Below are 17,600 nucleotides of genomic sequence, written 5' to 3'. Positions count from 1 at the left end.
TTATTGTCAAGAAATGTCATCAAATGACGGTTTTCATTCAAAAAATTGCTCGCGTCAGCTGGCTAGTAACTAAAAGGAACTTGAAGATCAGAGGCCAACGTCAATTTATTAATAAGCAGTAAAACCAGCGGTAGGCTGCGAATACAGCCGCCTCTCTTCCCTCCCGGCCGGTTAGGCGTTTTTACCGGCCGGGAGCAAAAAGAGGCGGCTGTATTCGCAAACTTAAGCAGCGGAGTTTACCGGTAATTGTTTTTTCTTTTTATATATAGACTTTAACGACTTTATTGAACCTAAAGCAATACATCATCTGATTGCTTGCCAAACTGAAAGAAACCTACAATAGTTCAACAAATTTACACGAGCCTCGGTACAATACTAGTGCGAATAGCCATCAGCTCAGCCTTACTTCAGTCGAGACTACATATTTACGTTAAGTTGTAATATTTCTTGGTGTTGTAACCTCAATTTGCAATGACTCTCAGTCATCACTCATGTGTCAAATACTGCAGCACTCCACCAAACTCGATTACTTTATTCATATATAAACTTTTTATACCACAACTTTTAACAGATATTGTTATTTACAATTGCATTTTTCCTCCCGCCGCTCAACGTTCCCAAGAGGACATTACGGAATGATTGCAGTCTAGGTTGATATTGTTATTCGCATCCCTAATGTTCAGTCAAGTATTACATAACCTTTTACGCTACGCAAAGCTACGTTTTACGCCATGCAATAAGCTCTTAATCTATCTTATTCGTTACAGTCCATAGCACTCCTGCCATACTACTGATGTCATTTACAATGAACTTTTCATACGCTCTTACAGCATAACTCCTTTTCCCTCCCCTGACAGTAGTTTTACGGGTGAGTCGGTTCACGGCGTTTGAACTCCCTCAACTCTTACATCCACATGGTGCTATTCTATTGTTTCGTGAAGGGTCTTGAAATCCTAACTTGTGTACGGGCTCCGTGTCATCTGTCAATGATACATAAAGAAAGATTGTTCTTGAGCCCAGAGCCCTCAATTTCTTACCGAGCAATACCAAACAACCGGGCCCTGGGATTGAGAATAAAGCGAAGTATCATGAACTAATATATGAACTGATGTTGCTGGCAGAAGCAATAGCTAAATTCCCTAACGTTACATGAATAGAGCAAAAAATATTCTTTTGATCGCTGAAAGGAAAATTGAGCCAGCTTGAATGTTTGCCGAGCCCTTAACTTAGAATCTGAAGTGGCAAACCGCACGAAGATAGCTTCTATATCCGCACTCAAGAAATAAGAATGCTTATTAAGATTATTCTCTACGCTATTTGTATAATCTGACATTAATCTTGGAGACGTTATAACTACAGTGGAACCTCGATATTACGATTCCCTTTATAATGAAGACCCCGTTATAGCGAACGATATTCTTCAGCTCAGTTAAATTTCCCAATGATAAAATGTCAATATAAAATGTATGAAGCAAAAGCCTGGTTTTACGATCTGGGTACGAACTTGGTAAAAAAGAACGCTTCCTACCAATTCTTGGCACTTGTATATCGAGATGTCACTTTAGTTTTGGATGTTTTACTTTTAGTGAGAGTTAACTTTACACTGGGCCTATGTTACTGCAAACAAAACGGGAATTGAAAGCAGTCGTTTGCGAGATATGGTTTTGTACCTGTTGATATCTCCCCCAGTAAGTCTTCAGCTATTCTAAAAAATAACTCCTCTGGGGAATGTAAAGAACAAAAAGGAATCAATAAAATTGTAATTTTAAAAAAAAAAACAATCAATGCCTTTAGGTTACCTGACCATGTACTTACCTACGTTTTGTCCCGTTTTACTGGACGTCTCGACCACTGTCTTGGCTTCGATTTCTTGTTGGGATGAAAAAAAAACAACAACAACAAAAAACCACGAAATTAGACAAGAATAATGACCGATAGCAGAAGGATACAGCGTTCAGTACAGTCTCGTAATTGTACGCCAAAGACATGTTGCTCTTAAATTCTGAAGTTCGGGGAATGTGTTGGGAAGAAGTAATTTGCCGCAAAAAATATTAACAGTGTTTTCTGTATCAAAGTTTGAATCCCTCCGATCAAAAATTCCTGGATACGCCCTTGGCCCTTGTTTTTGATTATTTGAAGCGAAGGAATAGTTCCAACGCTGTGGGATGCCATTTGTGATATTAAAACCAAAACGTTTCGGAACTCAGTAGGTTTAAATATTTCGGCTTTTACTGTTTATGTAAGTAACGGATAAAGACTGCAAAAACAACGATCCGAATGAATTGCCGAGTGAACAGCCTGACATGTGCATAAGCACATGAAAGGTCTGAACAAACAGACTGAGCAGACGAAGGTCGAAAGTGCAGAAAACCATCCATAAGACTGACTGACTAGAGGGTTTACTGACTAGATGGTAAAGAAAAAAGTCCTAATAGTTATGTTTGTGTAAGTAACCGACGAAATGAATGGCTATGGTGGTTTACTTAGTAGTGATCTGTTGTCCCTATTTAATTTTATCGCTTAGGTAAATTACCATTGTTAATTAAATTGAAAAAAATTATAATAGTTGGCTCACTAATAAGTCAGTTTTCCTGGATCGGAGTAGATTGTCATGAAAGCTCAGAAAGTATGCCATTCTCGTCAGGGGCACAGTGACAGACCCCTTAGTCCACGGTTTGATTTTTAGTTTTATTGGTCGATTACGTAAAACCCATCGGAACGTTTCCAAGACGGTTTCTCAAACTCATTAGTATCATTAATGTCATCAACAAATGAAAATAAAGAAAACCATAACCGTGATGGTGGTTTGAATATGCGGTCTTGATCTTAATTAGCATAGATCTTTATGATTTTATTTCTCCGTTTATTCCAAGTTAGTTTAAGTTTTGTTTTAGGGAAAATATATCTAAGCCCTCGAGACACTTTGTCATCACATTTCTGAACACATCAAAGTTCTTCAAAAATACTCCGTCGTGCGTCGTATTTTCAACTCCCTTCCCGTTTAAAAATGTTGAAATGTTGTCTCTCGTGCTTGACACGAGAGAGTGTTTCGTCACATTTCCAAACAGTGAGAAGACAGTTGAAAATACGATGAACATGACATAAATAATTTTGTCGAGTGACAACGGTTAATCTGAGAGAAATCTTGTCATTTCAGAGAAATGCTGACGTCTGAGTTTTTAGATAGCAATCGTATGAAGACTAACTTACTTTGGGCGTAGTTCACTGCCTCGTTATACACGACATCTCTGTTTCGCTCGCCCGAGCTTATCAAGTCACGCTTTGTTCCGCACAGGTAAAGCCAGCAATTCTGAAAAAAGAAAGACCGCTATCAAAGTTAGTCATTCTGTTCTTCTAAAGTCATTCGGTCGGTTGGTCGGTCGATCAGGATAATTGCAAAGGTATAGGGAATAAGAGCAAGAGTAAGAATAAGCAGGGCCAAAGCTAGTAAGAGGCAAGACGAGGCAATTGCCTCGCCTGGCGTGATTTTAACCCAAAATTTAAAACAAAATATATGTTTAGTTGCAAAAAGTATCTCCAGTTGAACAAGATTGATTCTTCTCAAGAAAACCCTTATGAAAAACGTTGAAAACGCGTTTCAGAGCTTCTAGATTTCAAAATTTTCTGGGAGGGAGGCATGCTCCCAGACCCCCCACATAACAAGATATACATTGCCTGGTCTATGCCAAAGGTCTGGCTACGCCCTTAGTAAGAGTAAGAGAGCAAGGCAGAGAGCAAGAAAGTAAGAAAGCAAGCTAGAGCAAGCTAGAGAGTAAGAGAGCAAGAGCAAGAGCAAAAGCAAAAGCAAAGCAAAAGTAACTTGCGTAACTGGCAGTCTTGTTGGCGCGCGAAGTAAGTTTTTAGCGGCATAAGCAAGATTCAAAGTGATAGTCATTAGTAATAGTAAGATCTAGAGTTATAGAAAGGGTAAGAGTTGGTCTCAATGTAGCGTGTGTGTCAAGAGTGAAATGAATGCCGATTCCCTCTATACCGCGCGCCTGCAGGGATCACGGTGTTGTTTCATCACCATGCGCGAGACTCAGGCGTGCATCGTTGCTGGTCTCGCGCTGGTTGAGAATGCATCGGGTATTGCAGTGCAAAACAATGCTAAAAACATCGCCCGGCCTCGCTCATAGTAGACTTTGTGGTATTGACTTAAAAGTAAACTAACCCACCTCATTGTGTTGTTTTATCTCGGAAACGTAAAACTTCGCTTTCTCAAAACTGGAGGAGTCAGTTAAATCTGTGGAAATGAAAAGTGAATCGGTGGTTAGCTTCTTGTGTCAAAACGAAAGCTTGCATCTTAAATAAAACCAGAGGCATTGGGAGGGCGCGCGATGTATCGGTTTTTTTTTTCAACAACTACCGCGGGACCAAATTCAAATAAAAATATCTGGCTGATCAGAACAAGTTCAAACAATATTATGATGTTTACTAAGCAGACCTGAAAGCAAAACATGCAATGGGTACTTAAGGCTGGTTCTCATATGATCGCCCCGATCGTCTCTGTCGCTTCTGTCGTTTGCAAAGTCTGAGGTGATTGGAGCAAGCAAACGTTTTGAAGCGACAGAAGCGGCGACAGAGACGATCGGGACGATCATATGAGAACCAGGCTTAAGCATGGGGAAACGCGCGAAAGCTAAAATACCATTGACTGTACGTAGTTCCCTTCTGATTGGCTGAAAGAATAGATAATAATCTTCCCTGATTGGCTAGAGCACCTCGCACGAACCTTTTTAACCGACCACAGAGCTCAGAAATTGAATGTAAAAGTAAAGCCACATTCAATGAAAGATCTGACTAAAAGTTGTGAAAACTAGTATTCTTACGGCCGTCTCTTACCATAGCAAACAACAGCTGCCTTTGCTCCACGATAGTATAACGTGCTTACAGATTCAAATCTTTCCGAACCCGCTGTGTCCTGACAAATGAGACAGATGACGAGTTATACGCAGTAATTAGCGAAAATTAACACCTGAGGAGACCCCACTGAAAAAAGGGTGACGTGGATGCTAATGGGAAATTTCAGATGAACCCCTAAAAGATATCAGAATTCATATTTTTGGGGCGTGGCTCAAGTTATGAATGTAATCTGTACGACGCAATGGAGGGGGAGGGGGGAGGGAGGTAGGGCAAAACCAAGCGTCGGGGGCATGCTTATAACCCCGCCTCCCGAAAATTATTTCCTGGACTGAGTGTACGTTATGACTGAAAATGGAATGGAACGCTTCCGAGGATTAGAGAACGTTGGTTTGTGTTTGGTTAGAAATTTTTTTAGCATTCTTCTTACCCATATTCCTAGATTGATGCATTTGCCGCCTACAATCACTCTTTTGGCCACAAAGGCTGCACCTATTGTCTGCAAGGGATAGAAAGGTGTTGAAATAGTCTACTGATAAATAAATTTAAATATGGGTTTCGGGTGCAAAACTTTCGGTTTCACCAATTTCAACCGATGAAATATGATAATTGGCGTCCGACAGCACGCTTAGATTTTGAAGGGAGTTTGTGGTTGCTAGTTTCTATCACTGAAAAAGAGAAAAAAAGAAAAACGTTTTCTTGTATGATAAAACAGCGATATTGGTCTTCAGTTTGAAATTTGTTTACATTTTAACAAAGGTGGACAAGTTGGGAAATTTTAGCATTTTGTCTAATAACCAGACTGAAATTAACCTGCCGCGATCAGACGTCCTTTCCTTTACTCTCTTCTGCCGCCACCGCCACAAAAAGAAGACAAAGAACGCCTGATCATATAGGTTACATTGAAATATACAGTGTTGCGTGACACCACATTTCCCGGAATTGGTTTTGAGTTATTTTCCTGTTTCTCATCAAAGAACGATTAGACAATTCAAATTTCCCTTATTTAGTCAGAGTTTTAATTAGAAAATTTCCTTTCGTAAGCCACGTAAACATAAACTGAATCTGTTTATGAAGTTTTAGTTTCAGTCCTCATAATAATATATATACAATAACTACATCCCTTGGAAGAGACGAACAAACGTGAGGAAAAACAGGTAGAAGTGAATTGTAGCATGGAATTATCAAATGCTGAAGTTTTGCATTGTAAAACAGGAAAGAAAAACTCAAATCAAAGCAAACAATTTGTTATAAAAGCATGCTTCGTTATCATAACGTTTAACGAAACAAGACTTCGGATTATTGGAGAAAATAATTATAAAATTAAAGCGAATTACATTGTAAAACCTACCGGTTGATAAGGTGCAAGCTCACAGAATCGATTCTTTGTATACCTGGTGACCAATGCTGTTTTGCCAACAGAATATTTCCCGACAATGACTACTTTGCTTTCTGCCTTGGTTCCCATTTAAAATTCTTATCTATTGATGGGAACACGAGCTTTGAGCTAGCGTGATGAACTGATTGAAATTTACAAGTGTAATCCACCACTTCGGCTTTAGACTTTCACGTGCAGTGTCACGCAGTGTCACCTGACGTTTTTGGTAAACAAAGTCCGAAAGTTCGGACATCTGCCGAACACACTTGTATAGTGGGTAGCCCAGGGGAGGTACTCCGGGATCAAAGTGACGGGGATGATCGAATGGAAGCAAAACTCAGGACCCAAAAAAATCCCTAAGTCTCCCGACATTACCCAAAAAAATCCATGGACCACAAAAAACGCCCAAAAAAATCCCTAGCCAAATCACCCCTAAATTGCCAAGGCCGCGCCAAGGCACTTTAGTTTGATTTTAACATCCAAAAAAATCCCCTAATTAAATCAAGTCACCCCAAAAAAATCCCGGAATCGAAAATTTCGACCCCAAAAAAATCCTTCGCACATCCCCGTCACTTGGATCCCGGAGTACCCCCCCTGGGGTGGGTAGTGTACAAGCAGAATGGCCACGACTAAAATACGTGCTTATTGTGCTTTTAAAAACGATTCCCGATATTGTGAATCCTGGGTAATAAACCTAAACGGCGATTTAGTCAAGTTCTTCCATGTTTCTGGCGCAACTAGACAGAACAAGACAAGGGCATGTCATGGCGATTTGATAATCGTTCGTGTGTACCAGCGTGTACGAAGGATAGTTTAATAAATTTGTACTCTACATTTTGTCGGTGGAAATGGTCCAGCAAAGAGGGATCCTAAACCTATAACTGCTGTTGCTAGTAAAGAAAGGGTAAGTTCGTCCGTTTAATGTCATCGATCGCAGCGATAAAGATATGATTTTCAACGCGCGGCCATTGCTGTTGTTGTTTAAGTTACTCGTAAAAATATTTTTTACCGTTTCTTGACATTCCGTCAGTGAAATTCGTTCAAACCAATTCAAAGCTAGCCTTTGAACCGTCTAAAACTTCTAACGAATGCGTAAATGCCGTCGCTTTTAGTCATAAATCGGAGCGATAGAAATGTAATTTTCAACCCGTGGTCTGTTGATGTTTATGTTCTTCGTAAATTATTCTTTACCGTTCGTTGACAATCCATCAATGAAATTCATTCAACCAAATTTTTAAAAAGCTTCTCTTCGAACTTTCTAAAACTCTAAATGAATGCGTAAATGCCGACCCTTTTATATGCAATCGCGGCCGATAAAATTATCATATTCAATCCGCGTTCTATCGCTGTTTTTTTCACTACGTTCGCTTGAAAAACGTTGTTTTCTTCGCAGTCACTGAATCAATTACGACCGTAAAAATAAAAAGAGTTGTGCATAAGCATCAACAGGGTTTTAGCCACTGATCGTTCAAGGCAAATTTTCTTGCTTTTATTTTTGTCTCGTTCACAAGATATTTCGTTTAAGATTGAGTCGCGACACCTTGGCATGGCGCGGCATAAATTCAAACGACAGTATAAAGCATAAATAGACGAACTTACTCTTTCTTTACCAGCAACAACAGATAAAGGAACAGAATCACTCTTTGTTGGACCATTTCCACCAACAAAATGTAGACTACAAACTAACTATCCTTTGTACACACGAACGAGTCAGGGGCGGATCCAGGGGGGGTGCATTGGGTGGCTAGCCACCCCCCTTGATCCACCAGAAAAATGAAAATAAACATATTAAAATAGAAAATAAGAACAATGTCCATCCACCTTTCATAGTCAGGCGGCCGTTCAAAGTTAAGAAAGGCCATTTTTCCAAAATAGGAGATTTTCGACAGCCTGTTTTACGAACTTCTGGCTTAATGTAACAAAACATGTGTGTATAATTTGAAAAAATTAGATTCCTCTTAACTTTGGAGAGTTGTTTTAGCCTTGCTGGAATGATTTTCTTCTCCATTTACATCTTTTTAGCGAGTGTTCGTACCGTTTTTTCGCATTGAAGCGATTTCACAAACATGCAAAGTCGCCAATGTTGTCCCCAGGTCACTTGGTAAAGTAAGGTAAAAGGTAAAGTCTGTGTCCGAGCCATAATGCTCATACAGCCGGAGCTTATCCCGGTTTCCGTAGCATTAAGCGACTAGGAGTATTGCTACTCCCCCCTGGATGGGATGCTAGTCCATCGCAGGGTTACCCCCCAGCAGTAAATTCGCCCGGTACCCATTTATACACCTGGGTGGAGAGAGGCACTGTGAGAGTAAAGTGTCTTGCCCAAGAACACAACGCAGCGCCCCGGCCAGGCCTCGAACCCGGGCCGTTGGACTCGGAGTCGAGCGCGCTAACCATTAGGCCACCGCGCCTCCCCCCCCCCCCCCCCCCAGGCAACTTTGCAAAGGGCTAAAAATTTTCACGCACGTGGGTGAGCAAAAAACGCATATCTGTTCTTTCCTGTAAGTTCGTGACCTGTCAACTTTAAATTTCAATCACTGTTCATTTCATAAGAACTAGACTTTTTCTCGGAAATATAACTCAAGGTAAGTTAAAGAAAGAATATTTTGCCAAATTATCAAGGAAAAACAGTGGTTTAATAACTTAATTGACAGCTGTATAAAGCTGATCAGAATCGCGGAAATCACCTCTAAGAGGCTTCAACTTTTCAAAATTTTCTGAGGGGGCATGCCCCCAGACCCTCCTAGGGGGATGGAGCCTTCTGCCCCATTAAATATGGTCCTCACATCCAAAATCATTTGCACTCTCACTTTCAAAAAAATGCCTAAAAGCCCAAACCTCCCCCCCCCCAAAAAAAAAAATATATTGGTAAACAGTCACCCCCCTTTGAAAAATCCTGGATCCGCCCCTACGAGTATCAAATCGCCGTGACATGCCCTTGTCTACTTTTAACTTCTCTCGTTCTGTCTAGTTGCGCCAGAAAAACGGAAGAACTCTACTTAATCGCCGTTTAGGTTTATTACCCAGGATTCAGGATATCGGGAATCGTTTTTACAAGCACGATAAGCACATCTTTTAGTCGTGGCCATTCTGCTTGTACACTACCCACTATACAAGTATGTTCGGCAGATGTACGAACTTTCAGACTTTGCTTACCAAAAAAGTCACGTGACACTGCGTGACACTTTGTTTACCAAAAAAGGAGCTTAAGGAGCTTAATTTCAATGCTCAGTCGCTCCCTAGGCATTACAATGACTTTAAATGTTACTGATTGTTATGTAATTAATTATTTTTTTAGTAGATACGATCCAATTTAGTATATAAGCATTTAGTTGTAATTTAGAAATCTATTAGTTTATTAGTATTTTGTAATATTAAGTATAATACACGACCCCACAAGCATTGTGCTTTAAACCCTATCGTGTGTAAATAAAGGTTTTGATGATGATGATGATGATGATGATGATGATGACACTGCACGTGAAATCTAAAGCCGAAGTGGTGAATTATAAAACACGAGAATAAACAAGCAGTCACGCAATCTGTTCGCTTCGCCCCAAAAGGAGGGTTGCGTGGGTACCGCGTGGGTACTGGGGAGAGAAACATCATGACGGACAGCGAGGCAGAAAAACGTCGAATATAGCAAAGCGGTTTTGCTTGAAATGTTCACCTGTCAAGCTCGTATTGACCGCAAAACTGGTCCGGATGATCTTGGGCGATTTGAATATTTACAGGCCTTGGTGACAGAGTTTCAGGATACGGATAAACAAGGTATTTCAAGCTTTATTCAATTCAAGTAATTTAGGACGCCATTTTGCAAATTAATGATACGACTGCATGCAGTAGCACTTCCAACAAAACTAACTTCAAATAATAATGGGAACAGTTTCAATGGGCTTTTCTGTCCTTGAGTCTTAAAGGAACTGAATAATTTAGGAATAAGAAAATGGCAACCAAATTAAATGAAATATAAAAATATTATAATTAGTACTTCCAAAGAAGTCTACAGCGACACTTCCACTGCATAAAGCCCTGGCCAAACGAGGTTGAGAGCTGATGAGAGTTGACTCTCATGAGAGTTTACGTCAGCTCTCATCGACTATTACCAACTCGGGCCAAACGAGAACGAGAGTTCATCAAACTCTCATTGACTCATTTGAAAAATTTGAGCATGTTCAAAGTTGATGAGAGCGCATGAGAGTTCCATGCCTAAGGAGAGTGATAGTTTGAACTCTCATCAGCTTTCATCCTTGTTTGGCCCGGGTAACACTTCCTCAAAACTACAGTTTCGACTCAACGATAGGCTAGCTACACTACCAGAGACCAGGTGAAATTTAATTTTTCAAAAAAACAGATCACAACATTTTGTAACACTTTGTGATCACAATAGTACAAAGAGGCAGGAATCACCAAGTAAGGGGTGGAATCCATCAAAGTTCAGACCTCGTGACCCCCTCCCTCCCAACACACACAAACATGCCCTGTTCATAGTTCAGGTGGAGGGGGACAGGGGCTCAAGAAGATAACCATACTCACCCCACAGAGGGGATTGGAAATCCCTGGGGATAGGAGGGGTTACAAAGGCCAAAAACTTTAAGGAAATGTATGAAGCCTAAATTGAATTCCCTCCCTCCCCCCCCCCCCCACACACACACACACACACATTCAGTTATGCACAGTTCTATAATTTCTGTAAGGTAAACTAGGAGTACTATATTACACAGATTGCTCCATATAATAAAAATTGAGCTCAGAGTCAGATCAGCTGGCAGTACTTGCAGTGATTTTTTGTTTCAGGAGCTAAAGAAGAAATTCTTGCAAATCTTGCCAACTTTGCCTATGATCCTTTCAACTATGAACACTTCAGGAAGCTAAATGTAGTGGACTTGTTTCTGGGTAAGGACAATCATTATAATTATAATTTATTTGTTAGTTCTCAATGTGCAAGGACAATAAGAAAAACAATGATCTTATTGCAGTGGGAAACACGGCAGCCTAATAGTAAGCATGCGGATTAAACGGTCAGTGTCGAGCCCTGGCCTGGGACACTGTGTTACAAGTGTTCTTGGGCAAGACACTTTACTCTCAGAGTGCCTCTCTCCACCCAGGTGTAAAAATTGGTACCAGCGAAATAATGATAGGAGGTACCCTGGGATGGACTAGCATCCCATCCAGGGGGGAGTAGAAGTATTCCTAGCTGCTTAATGCTACCAAAACCGGGATTAGCTCTGGCATTAAGGGTCACTTGGCTCAAGGCCTTCCTGTCTTCTTTCTTTCTTTATCACAGTAATTCATTAATGAATCACTGTGATAAGATTGTTGTTTCAAATTGTTGATAGAAACCAAGCAGTTGTCAATTATTGGATGATGTTGAGCAAAATAGTTTAATTTGTCAGCGGGGAGCAGATCAATGTTTAATGTGTTTGCTAGGCCATAGTGTTTCAATGTAAATTTTTTCCTTTTTGTGATTATGTAGATATGCTTACAGAAGAAAATGAGAAGTTTGTAGAGTTTGGAATTGGAGGATTATCTAACTGTAGTCTGGGTAAGTAACCAAGTGCTGTGAATAAACCCCTAAATATTGCTCAAGTTGTGTTTGCTTTTCAAAAACATGCAGACTCTGAAGATCAAAATCCAACTTATGATTGCATTTTTTGCTGCTGCCAATCATAATTATGGTGACGGCCAATGTCATGCAAACATAATGGATTGAAATCTGCCAATCAAAACTGACAGACATGACCTTTTGACCTGGTTGAAGTGAACTTCTGTTTCCCGAGAGGTCCGCTAAATTGATTGATGGCAGCAAAAAGTGTTAACTGTTGGTTGAGGTATGAATTTCAGAGTTCACATATGATTGAAAACCGCAATAATTCGTCTAATTTATTTTGTTTACAGATAAGGAAAACAAACAGCACATTATTGACAATGGTGGTATTTCCTTGGTTATCAACTGTCTGTCCAGGTACTTTGGTTTGCAATGATGTACAGAAGTCTTGTTACCATCTAGTCTGCGCTGTTAGTTTCTAAAAAATGCATGTATTGGCCCTCCAACATTGCCATTCAAGATTATATTTATTATTTTGATTTCCCTGACACTACATCGAGGTATCTCAAACAAGATTGAATTGATCCATGATGTAAAGCACACTCTAGGATGCAGACTTCTTGTCTTGTTATCTAGACGAAAACATTAAACACATCCCCCTTAAAACCTTCAAATACAAAGTCAAACTCGAAATCCTACAAAATTACTGTCAGTCTATGGGTTTTCAACTGGTACATATTGTTTGCTTATTTATTTATTCAATTATTTATTAATTTATTTTCATGTTTTATTTTTTATTTATTGCTTTATTTAACCTACATACTTAATAATTATTATATACTTATCATGCTTTAGTGCCAAACAACCTCCTGTATTTGTGAATACATGTATTATTTATTTTTTTCTCAGCTCGATTATCTTTTTAGTTATTCTGAGTAAATTTACCTATTTTGTATACATATATATATATATATGTTTGAACTGTAAATCTTATTATTTTATTCTCCCATTAGTTCGAATGAGGAGACTGTGTTATCAGCCATAACAACTCTGATGTTCCTAACAACACCACAGACACAGCAAGGTCAGTGAAGTTGGCTGCACGAACAACATGTTGACTCTTCCATTTGATCAATCATTGAACATATTTAAGGTCAGGGAGATAAAATTCCCAGAATTGTGCTAAGGATAGCTCAGGCCAAAGAGGCCCACCATCAGAATTTATTCCAGTTTCTCCAGCATAAAGCTAGTGACTACAGCTAAATCATATGATGATGTAGGAGTTCTGCTACTTGATCCTCCTGGATGGGATGCTACATAACGCGGGATGCAACCCTCCAAGTTAAGACCATTTTAGTCGCCATGGCGACTAAAATTTTGGAGCTGGCGACTAAATTGGAATCAAAGTCGCCAGCCTGGCGACTAAAATTGAGAAGAAGGATTGAAAGTGTAAGCTTAATTTAGCGACTAAAATTTTTCACTGGCGACCAAACCTGAGCAGTCGGTGGCCAAATGGCCACTAAGGAAAAAAATAAACTTGGAGGGTTGGGATGGGATGCTACATAACACGTCATGTTATTGACGTTCTCAGTATGTCATATAGGCACATGAAGTACAGAAATCGTGACGTACTCAGTATGTCATAGTGGTAGTGAAGGGGTTAAAGGGTACTGGTATATATGCTATCTTCAATTCTTTCCCCCCGCCACCCCCTCCTCAATATTGTTTTCAACCAAGAACCATGCCCTCAAGTATTAGCAACCTTCTGAAACAATATTGAATGGAGAAAAGGTTTGAGTGACAAAAATTAATTTGCATTCATTGTTTCCAAGGGTTAATCTGGTAACCTGGGTGAAGCAAATGGATAATCTTTCTGAGTGGTTAATGGTGCATCAGGTGACAATTAATTAACTTTGTTGTTTAATTTTTTCTTTTCTTTTCAGAAATCACTTCAGAGGCTGTTGTGGACTGTATGGAGAGATTTTCAACCTCTTCCAATGCTAGACTCAGTAACTTGGCAAAGGTTTTCCTTCAGGTAAAGAATGGTTTCTCCAAATGTGACAGTGTCACTTTGCTTGTTTTTAAACAAAGTTTTTAAATAATTTTCTAAGCTATTTTAGAAATAGTTTTCTTGTACTGTCGTTTTATTTTTATCCGTGACCTGTTATGCAATGTTGCAGACGTGAGCAGATCAGTTTACTCTCACCGTCTAGAAAGTCGTTGCGTTATTTTTTTAGAGTGTTTTAGAGGTCAGATCACATAATTGTAGGATTTGCATCACTCAGTATTGTGTAGGATTTTGTTGCTTTCACTGTAGGAGTGGTTAAGTGGGTAAACACCCAGTTCCTTTAGGTACATCCTGTGTGTGGGTTTACCAGTCATGTTTCTGTTTTCTGTTGTCAACACTTTTAGTTATCAGTTAGACTTTGGTCAAGGGCGTTGATTAATCCCCTTGTACGTAATTGTGATAACATAGTTAATTTCCAGTTCCGGTCACATAGACAAATGTGTGCTATAGTTTGGTATAAATACAAGTAGTTTTGTGTAGGTAGTTTATTTGAGTTAGCCGTGGAGGTTAGCTCCCCAGAGGGGCTTGCTAGACCTCTGGCAGATTTCTGTTTGTGCCGTTGTTCAGAATGTAACTCATTCCCGTTTTTTTAGTACCGTTTTTATTACCGTTGTTATTACCGTCTTAAACTTGTTATCTTTGTTTTGTACGTAGCTTTCTATGTTTTCAATAAAGTTCATGTAAGTCCAGTCCTTGCATCCATTTAGAATTCGCGTTGTGCCTCCGCTTAGGCCTCAGCCGTTGGCAACGTTTACCGCTCGCGTCGCACGGCTTACACAAAGTGTAGCTAACTATTCTAAAATAATAATGATGATGATGATGATCATGATGATATGTGTGCCAGAACTATTTACTTCATGTAAATTTTAATGACAACTGACCTTAAAATGTGGCAACTGCAAGAATCTGAAATAAACAGTGTGAACAGCCAACACAGCAATTAGCCAAGTTGGCTATCAATCACATGAAATAGTGCAAGTATTTTAATTTACTGTTTTTGATACTATCATAATCAAAGGTCCAAACTTACAATTCAAGGCATTTTTAAGCTAAAAATATAGAATCGTTTTTCCATTTATGCCAATGCATACTAGATAATTATACAACCACAAAAGAACAAAATCAGATTTGTGCATTTTATGCTGTGTGTTTTCTAACTGATTTTAAAGGGATTCTTTTTAGCCTTAAGCTTGCTATCAAGTAGAATTTGGGCAATTGTATGACTCAATTTGTTTGTTTCTTCATTCACATATAGGATTACTGCAAGAGATCTCCTCTTGAGAAAAAGGCCTAAGATCATAAAAATACAGATCACAATGGAGCCAGCCAGCCTGCAGTCAGTGAAAGATGTGTGTTTCACTACGGGAAGGAGTCAATGTGCACATCGTGAGAAGGAAGTTTGACACAGTTATGGTTCCATAGGAAGTCAATGCTTTTGCCTGGTACAGCTCTATTTTATTAACTGAAACAGTCCTGCAAGCTTCCAATCCATTTACGGTGGTGCAGTGTTCTGCTTGGATTTTAAGCAGTCTCTTTTTCTAGCATGCTGCAGCGTGAAAACAAGTTGTTTGTTTACCTCCCCTTGCACAATTTTAACTTTCCCATTCACATGTAGGATTTCAGGAACAAAAACCAACTGCATCCAGTCGATATTCGACTTGACCAACCAATGATGAAATGTATACAACAAACCAGAAAAAAAAAAAACAAAAAAACAAAAAAACAAAAAAAACCCTGTGAAACAACAGCCAGCTGTGTGTACTTTCAGGCCTTTGGTTGCCAATTATTATGTGCCGCTTTGTGCTGTAAATTGATCTACAGCTATGAGAAAAAATACTTTATTTCATCTTGTGTTAACATTTACAGAAAGCTTATAGTCAAAACTACTGTTGCATTCCCACTGTTTCTCTGAATTTATTTATCAAGTCCAGTTGAGTTTGGATTGGGGCAAGTAATCTTGTTGTTAACCCTTTAAGCTGATACTTGTCTGACTTGTTTCCTGACTGTGCCACCTTGTTTCTGCTTTACACTTGACAAAATCTTTTTTTTAAATTTTCTTTTCTTGTACACTGATCAAATGAAGAGCTCCCGACAAGAACGTCGCCTGGACTTTCTGGCTAAATCGAACGTTATCAAAACAGCTCCAAATTGCGAATGCTGGTTTGTTTACGTGTGCTAAACACTGTCCTGTGTTTCATTTGGCTGGTCTTTCGTTCGTTTTTGAAAAATTACACATGCAAAAAGACAAGGTTTTTGCTGGCGCGGCGTCTCTTTGACTTTTCTTTTACAAACGATAAACAATTAAAGGAAACCTTTTGTTCCGCAAAACAATGAAACCAGCTAAAGTTTTGGGATTACAGGCCTAGCCCTAACCCCTAAGCTTAACCCTAGCGAAAAAAGCTTAACCCTAAACGCCAAGGGTTAGGGTTAGGGTCTGACGCTAGGGTTTCATTTCAAATTTAGGGTTAAAAAGCTAAACCCAAGTTTAAGGGTTAGGGTTAGCGTTCGCGTTTCAAGCGGCTAGCTTTCACTGCAGTCTGCTTGCGGTTAGCTGCTTTTTGTTGTTTCGGGCAAGACTATTGTAATCTGTTACCGTTAGCTGTCATTTGAGGTGAAAGTGAAATAAAGACTGATTGTTGATTGAATACGTTTGCTCGTGTTGTCACATTATACTAGTTTTGCTTTCAGTTAAGTGCCGCCGGCTTGATCTCACTTCTATCTCCACTCCTTACATCATCACACATCTACAAAATACCGCGAAAACAAGATAAACTAAGGCACGAATCGATTAATTGATTTATTGATTGATGAATATTTAATGAGGCACAGAAAAAAATTTTGCGAGGGAAGGTCCCCTGCGAAACCTATAAAGAATTTTTTAAGTCTAAAACCAGGTCACTTCTCGGCAACTTTGTTGCGGCAGCACCCAAGCGGACCCTGCAAAACTCGCGTTGACGAAGTTCCCGGCAAGAAACCTCTTGTTTTAGGCTTTTTATGCGGCCAGGCTCAAAACTACCTTGGTTTGTGCAACGTTTTTTCCGAAGCGCTAAACAGCGCTGTTGTACAAAACAAAGGCAGAAACATCACTCAGTTCTTCGAGCGATGCTGTAAACTTACGGGTATTCAGACTTAATGATGTCCTTCAACCACCTGGCAGCCGCACTTGAGCTAAAACTATAAACTTCTTCGTTTTACTTTCAAAGGCGCCATTTCGCTCAATTCAAACTCTTCCGCCTCTAACATGTGACCTTACGTCACAATGCAGTATCCAGTCCTATTCTACTCAAATCAACAAGAAACATGGCAGGCAGCGAGTCGAGGACATGCTTGTAAAATGGTTTCTCGCCTTCCGTAGACGCTTAGAAAACCCTGCAAGGAAAGATGTACACGTGATGCGTTGGAAAACTCAGACTGCTAGCTGACTGGGAGAACGTAAGGTTGCAAAATGCCTTTTTTGCATACATTATTTCTGAAAAACGAAGAAAAGACCAGCCAAATGCAACACAGGACAGTGTTTAGCACACGTAAACAAACCAGCATTCGCAATTTGGAGCTGTTTTGATAACTTTCGATTTAGCCAGAAAGTCTAGGCGACGTTCTTGTCGGGAGCTCTTCAAATGGTCTGGATATGAGACTGGCGGGGGCAGGCCACTAAGATACCACTAGTGTTCCTGAGAGGGTGGGTGGGCCGGGGGAGGGGGTAATCTGAGAATTTAGACCATGATGAAACTGCATGGTAATTATAATAC

General features: G+C 39.7%; 2 protein-coding genes across 3 annotated transcripts; one reads left to right on the top strand and one right to left on the bottom strand.

Annotated features, from left to right (window-relative positions):
* Positions 1–3: 3 nt before the first annotated feature.
* Positions 4–6,492, bottom strand: LOC144632330 (ras-related protein Rab-24-like). Its single transcript, XM_078490955.1, has 8 exons — positions 6,212–6,492; positions 5,291–5,359; positions 4,843–4,921; positions 4,176–4,243; positions 3,211–3,310; positions 1,816–1,869; positions 1,671–1,721; positions 4–980 (listed from the first exon to the last, which is right to left on the bottom strand). Exons 1-8 carry the CDS (start codon positions 6,326–6,328, stop codon positions 898–900), a joined length of 621 nt encoding a protein of 206 aa, XP_078347081.1. The 5' UTR covers positions 6,329–6,492; the 3' UTR covers positions 4–897.
* A 3,225-nt stretch (positions 6,493–9,717) lies between these two features.
* On the top strand, positions 9,718–15,925 carry LOC144632604 (armadillo repeat-containing protein 7-like). 2 transcript variants are annotated; one of them, XR_013566921.1, is made up of 8 exons: positions 9,718–10,006; positions 11,033–11,131; positions 11,712–11,780; positions 12,134–12,200; positions 12,797–12,867; positions 13,727–13,818; positions 15,107–15,202; positions 15,246–15,925. XR_013566921.1 is itself a non-coding variant. In XM_078491285.1 (7 exons), exons 1-7 carry the CDS (start codon positions 9,898–9,900, stop codon positions 15,143–15,145), a joined length of 546 nt encoding a protein of 181 aa, XP_078347411.1. In that variant the 5' UTR covers positions 9,718–9,897; the 3' UTR covers positions 15,146–15,925. The 2 variants fall into 2 exon arrangements, 1 of the variants encoding a protein (XP_078347411.1); XM_078491285.1 differs by having other exon boundaries at positions 15,107–15,925.
* The last annotated feature ends 1,675 nt before the right edge of the window (positions 15,926–17,600 follow it).

This window comes from Oculina patagonica, chromosome 12 (assembly GCF_052425735.1).
Source record: "Oculina patagonica isolate OP01 chromosome 12, crgOcupat, whole genome shotgun sequence".
In the NCBI taxonomy this organism is placed as follows: domain Eukaryota; kingdom Metazoa; phylum Cnidaria; class Anthozoa; order Scleractinia; family Oculinidae; genus Oculina; species Oculina patagonica.
Note: the sequence above shows the minus strand (reverse complement) of the source record. Positions and strands in the feature narration are given on the sequence as shown.

What these genes read in the sequence shown, in the direction of transcription:
- LOC144632330 (XM_078490955.1), bottom strand. Translation starts at nt 6,328, where the DNA reads ATGGGAACCAAGGCAGAAAGCAAAGTAGTCATTGTCGGGAAATATTCT. An exon ending in GGCAGCTGTTGTTTGCTATG is followed by an intron (nt 4,244 to 4,842) that starts GTAAGAGACGGC and finishes TCATTTCCACAG; the next exon opens with ATTTAACTGACTCCTCCAGT. An exon ending in ACTGGGGGAGATATCAACAG is followed by an intron (nt 981 to 1,670) that starts GTACAAAACCAT and finishes TATCATTGACAG; the next exon opens with ATGACACGGAGCCCGTACAC.
- LOC144632604 (XM_078491285.1), top strand. Translation starts at nt 9,898, where the DNA reads ATGTTCACCTGTCAAGCTCGTATTGACCGCAAAACTGGTCCGGATGAT. An exon ending in TGTAGTGGACTTGTTTCTGG is followed by an intron (nt 11,132 to 11,711) that starts GTAAGGACAATC and finishes GTGATTATGTAG; the next exon opens with ATATGCTTACAGAAGAAAAT. An exon ending in TGGCAAAGGTTTTCCTTCAG is followed by an intron (nt 13,819 to 15,106) that starts GTAAAGAATGGT and finishes ATTCACATATAG; the next exon opens with GATTACTGCAAGAGATCTCC.